Source organism: Gymnodraco acuticeps, unplaced genomic scaffold (genome assembly GCF_902827175.1).
Source record: "Gymnodraco acuticeps unplaced genomic scaffold, fGymAcu1.1, whole genome shotgun sequence".
In the NCBI taxonomy this organism is placed as follows: domain Eukaryota; kingdom Metazoa; phylum Chordata; class Actinopteri; order Perciformes; family Bathydraconidae; genus Gymnodraco; species Gymnodraco acuticeps.
The window spans coordinates 1536169-1541749 of NW_022990990.1; the positions used below are offsets into that span (position 1 = coordinate 1536169).

The 5581-nt window shown below is 42.3% G+C and overlaps 1 protein-coding gene across 1 annotated transcript; it reads left to right on the plus strand.

The window, feature by feature from the left end:
• The first annotated feature begins 929 nt into the window (after positions 1-929).
• On the plus strand, positions 930-4738 carry LOC117559137. The gene is made up of 3 exons (XM_034235808.1): positions 930-1064; positions 1701-2356; positions 4047-4738. Exons 1-3 carry the CDS (start codon positions 1039-1041, stop codon positions 4406-4408), a joined length of 1044 nt encoding a protein of 347 aa, XP_034091699.1. The 5' UTR covers positions 930-1038; the 3' UTR covers positions 4409-4738.
• Positions 4739-5581: the final 843 nt, after the last annotated feature.

Consider the following 5581-nt stretch of genomic DNA (forward strand, 5'->3'; position numbering starts at 1 on the left):
TTATCAATCTTTGAGGAATTCTGAGACAATAAAAATATAGGCCTACATGTCTTAAAGGCAGTTTAAAAAAAGACATACTAGTTAGCAGGGTCAAAGTTTACATACATCTTTGAGTTTGAGTAGTTGGGCAGCTAAAAATAATAATAATAATAATAATAATAATAATAATAAGGAGATAGCGAATATATTGCATTTCTAGAATGCATTTAATTTTACAAAATGAATTCTACTATCTAATTCTTAACATTTCTCAAGGGAAGGATGTGAATTAAGACTTATGAACACCACGAGGCCCAAAAAATGACTTTGGAAGTCATCAAATCCTCTGCGTTAGTCTCTAGCTTCATCTAGTGGCACTAACTTGCATTGCAGTCAGCTATCAGTAGGTCAGAACAAATATGGTACATGACCTTATTATGTTTCCCTGTTTAGATGAAGGGTAGTCAGGCCAATGTGACTTCAGGAGGGTATGGCCACAGTAATAGCTTTTTCCGAACACGAGGTACTTTGAAATATGAATAGCATAAGCGTAAGCTCTGTTTAAGCTCCACTAATACAATGTTTACTATCTTAGCCTAAATAACTCTGTATTGCTATGTTTTGGGTAAAGACTCAGACGTGGAATTCATAATAACTGATGGACAACATTAGCAGACATGATGCAGAGTTAAAATGAGTGATATTTTGCTATGGTACTATTGGATTAATACAATATGCTTATCATATTTCAAAAGAGGCAGCCACTTTTAGGAGGCTACGACATGCATTTAGAGTGTATTAAAGCACAGACTGAAGCATCATGTAGTTTGAATTCATTCATAATGTCATATTTCTTATTGTATTTTTCTATTAGTGCTACTGTCCCAATCCACCAGACGGTGGCGGTAATGCAGCATGTCGTTGTTTGCCAACCGCCAATAAAACACCACCAACCACACGAAGAAGAAGCTCCTCCGCGGCAGATCTGACCGGCCGACCGAACTAGTTTTCAGGCGAACAGGAGCACCAGGGCAGCCCGGTACATTGTAACTCCGCAGAATGGGAAACCTGCTGCTCTCCTCTAGGTAACACGATTATATTCTGCTTTGATATCAAGGGCAACTTGCATGAGCATTTAAATAAAAAGGAAGAAGCTGATGGTGTTCTACATCCGCCTAAAAAACTGAGAACTGGTTATGATTTTTGCAATACGCATTTATAATCAGCGAGAACTATTTATCCTGTTGCATCGCCATTGGTAGTTGTAGTTGAAGCGTTTTAAAGCAGATCTCATCTATTTGAACCTTTCCCCCCAGGCAAGATGAAAAACTCATGATGATCATGGATGTAGCAGACGTGTCACATAGGAGATTAGTGACATTATTGAAAAATATAATTATATTTAGTTTTTTGTCGATGCCAAACAAAACGGCAATATTTGATTTTCTGATTCTCAGGAGGATGTGTAGTGAAATCGTCAGTTAAATACAAAATAACCATTTGTGTGGGAATTCTTTAAAATTGACAGTTTTTTAAATATTTTATAACATTTTACCATGGATGTGAAGCCTACATATTTGAGTTTATTCATCAACATGTGCTTGCCTATATTTAATGATTGTCTTGTTTTATTTGTGCCTATTATCTGGACTGTCCCTTTGCTGTAACAATGCATATTACCCATTCCAATAAAGGTTTTCTGATTTCTGATATCTCTCTAGGGGTGATATATGCCCGTCTGATCACGTCAACGGAGGAAAGTTTGTTGCCAGGAGGATCAGCAAGGGCATAACTTATTATTTCGCTCCACTCTCGGGGGCAGAGGAACAGGCATTATCTGCTGCCAAAGAATCTCAATTGCATACTGCACTCTGCCCTATTTCTACCCCATCACCCTCAGCTCAGCTCCTCAGTGACCCCTCCCCCGCAGACTCCTCCTCCTCCTCTCCATTGCTCTCAGATTCTCCTTCACACACATCTGCCTCCTCCCAAAACCACTCACAATCTGAATCCACTGCCCGGCCCCTTCTTGTTTTCTTCTCCTGGCTCGGTGCCCGGAAAGTGGCAGTGGCCAAGTACCGGGACCTTTACCTGGACCGGGGCCTGGATGTCCTGCTGGTCCAGAGCAGTGTGATGCACTTCCTGTGGCCTCGGTGGGGGCTAGACTACGGGATGGAGGTTTTGAAGGTTCTGGAGGAGCCTCAGTTTGCAGGGAGAGCGGTGCTGGTCCATGCCTCCTCCATCGGGGGCTACACTTTCACACAGACACTCACCCACATTGCTAAGGGAAAGGAAAAACATGCAGGCCTGGCCAAGAGGGTGATAGGACACATCTATGACAGCCTGGTGGTTGGGAGTCTGGAGCATATGGCGATAGGTGAGTGAGTGTCGCTCTCCTCAGGTTACTTTTCGTAGGATATGCCAGTCAGATCTTTAAATAATTAACTTGTCAGCTGACCAGGAATTATTTGTGGCTGCTCATGTCTGTGCTGCCTAAGGAGAGTGTGTGCAAACGGTTTATACATTCATCAGTTCAGTTATAATATTTGGACATGGTGTTCATATTTTTTTACAATTTAGGCCATTTTTAAACAGACTTAACATGTTATTTCAAACTTTAGTATGACTTTAAATATTTCAGTATATCATAATCTCTTCTAAATCTGCCTTAAAATTGTAGAAAAGGTTTCAGAACTTACCCACACATTTCACATTTTTAAAGGTCCCATGACATGGCCATTTCTACTGATCATAATTCCATTGTTGAGGTCTACTAGAATAGATTTACATTGTTCAATGTTCCAAAATCCCAATCCCATCTAGTATGTGTATTCACTCTCTGTCCTAAACCGCTTGTTGGAGCTCCTGCCCCCCCGTCCCAATGAGCCCACTGTGCTCTGATTGGTCAGCTCGCCGACTCTGTTCTGATGAGTCCACCACCGTTACAGCGGAACATCAGTGATTATGTGTTACAATGGCGTTTGTTAGCAACCAGGAAATGACACCAGTAATGACAAACAGATGAGAATGCTGCGTGGGGTCTGGGTGCCGTGTTGGCGGGAAGTTGCGGGGTTCGCTGCTCCGCCCTTTGAGGCTCGAGGAGCGGACAGTGTGAGCTGGATTACTGGTGTTGTAACACACACACACTCACTGTGAGTGTGTGTGTGGCTGAGAAAAGATAAGGCTGTGTGTGTGTGTGTGTGTGTGTGTGTGTGTGTGTGTGTGTGTGTGTGTGTGTGTGTGTGTGTGTGTGTGTGTGTGTGTGTGTGTGTGTGTGTGTGTGTGTGTGTGTGTGTGTGTGTGTGTGTGTGTGTGTGTGTGTGTGTGTGTGTGTGTGTGTGTGTGTGTGTGTGTGTGTGTGTGTGTGTGTGTGTGTGTGTGTGTGTGTGTGTGTGTGTGTGTGTGTGTGTGTGTGTGTGTGTGTGTGTGTGTGTGTGTGTGTGTGTGTGTGTGTGTGTGTGTGTGTGTGTGTGTGTGGTGTGTGTGTGTGTGTGTGTGTGTGTGTGTGTGTGTGTGGGTGTTGGTGTGGTGGTGGCTCGGAGCCGTTACGTCATGACCGGTACGTCACTATGACCTGGAAGAAAAAAAATGGAAAAAGAGAAATGTCCAACGAGGCGTTCTGGGGCAGCATAGACAGGTATTTTCTGTGTTAGAGTTGTACTCCCTACAGGGTGTACGTTGAGGGTTTTGACTTTGCAGACCGTTTACATGCAGAAAAAGCTACATAACACACAAGGGGACGGGTAATAACCGGAAAAGCATGACATGGGACCTTTACGTTTTTTTCAGTATCAACGTAACCCAGTGGTGGTTGCGTGTTCAACCATTGTAAACAGGGACCACTAATGGCTAATTCAGCATACTTTAAATGTGGCAAATTCTTCAGAAATGTAAGAAAACATAGACAAAAAAACACTAGAAAGCATTTCAGCTGTGGCCCATAACCTTCACCAGTATTGAAGTTTGAAACCCCGCCACATACAGTAATATGTTGTGTATATTTATGTAATAATACCACTTATTATTAAATATTAACCCTCTTGATGTTTTACTTTCTCTATTTTCAGGCCTCGGCAAGACTCTCGTGCCGCGTTTAGAGAGCTTTGTCAAAAACATCGCTATGCTTTACTTCTGGCTCTTCAAAACCCACACAGCAGACCTCTACAACAAAAGCATCCAAGTTTTCCAAGACATCCCGATTACTGCGCCAGCACTTTTCTTCTTCAGTGAAAACGACGCCCTGTGCAACTCGGCTGACATGGAAACGTTAATGGACCGATGGAAGAGGAGGGGTATGACTGTGGAGAGCAGGAAGTGGAAGGAGTCCAAACATGCAGCCCACTTGCGATGCCACCGAGAAGACTACCTGTTCACACTGGAGAAATTCTTGAACTTGCTGCCTATTTCCTCCTTCAAGGCACAAATGTAAACTGCTTTTTATGAATTCAAAGACAATGCTCTTTGATCCTTGTATCTTGCAGCTGTAGCATGATTTAATAGTATAACTTAACAGATCATTTTGACTCCTTGTAAAGCATTCTGTATTGTTTAGTTTAGATTTCATTTAAGGATATATTTAAATTGATATGCACTATTTAACTATTGATTGAGTAGCCTTTTGTCATGAGATGCTTGCTTTGCACAAGAAGTGTTCTTTAACGACCTGTGTTTGCACATTGATATCAGAGACCAGGTTTTTGCACAAAATGTAAGATAATATTTAGAAATAAAGTTAAAATGTGCATTGCATTGTTCCTAACCTCTCTTGTCACCCGTGTTTTATTTCCCGACACCAATGTATATGAACGGCAAAGGCAGCTTTAGATAGTCATTGCATGATGGGATTTTGTTACTTGAGGGATAATAGCTCAGGCAGCAAGCCATTTTCAACAGGCATGATGTAGGACAGCTAATAATAGTAATACTAAATGATATTTATATAGCGCCTTTCAAGGGACCCAAGGTCGCTGTACATGGTGGACAAACAAAACAAATAGACAAACAAAAAATAAAGGAAGCCGGGGGACCAAGAAAGGGCTAGGGCCTGAAGGCCAGGGACCTAAGGCAGCAATGGATTGTCAGCTGGCAGCAGGAATGTGTATCCATTACCTGCACTGGATTTAAAAAGTGAATTTGAAGCAAGCAGGTGATGGAAACATGGCCGACACTGCAACCAGTTCCAGTTGGATAGAACAAAGGTGAGTGTTGAGATTATTGCAGAATTGTAAACTTTTAACGTAAGGGTTTTGGGGAAGAGGCCTTCTGAAGCACTGAAAGCGCTTGTGTTGTGGTTCACCTTTTCCAAGCATATGATACAGTAGGAAATGGCGACATCTGCTGTTGAAACACTGGTGTTGCAAGTGGATTTCTGCATTTAATGTGAGGCCCGGATGAACCTGTTATGTGGAGAGATGTGCGTTTCGAGTGTATCGTCAGCACAACTGGTGGTGTTATGTATTACATGTTGCTGCTTGCTATGATGAGCTAGCATGGATGTCTAAAGAGAGTGTTAAGTGACGTAGACAACTATATGACGTGGAGCAGCATGCTAGCTAAAAATGTCTGCTGGTTTTTAGCTAGCATGTTGTTGGCTAAACCAAGA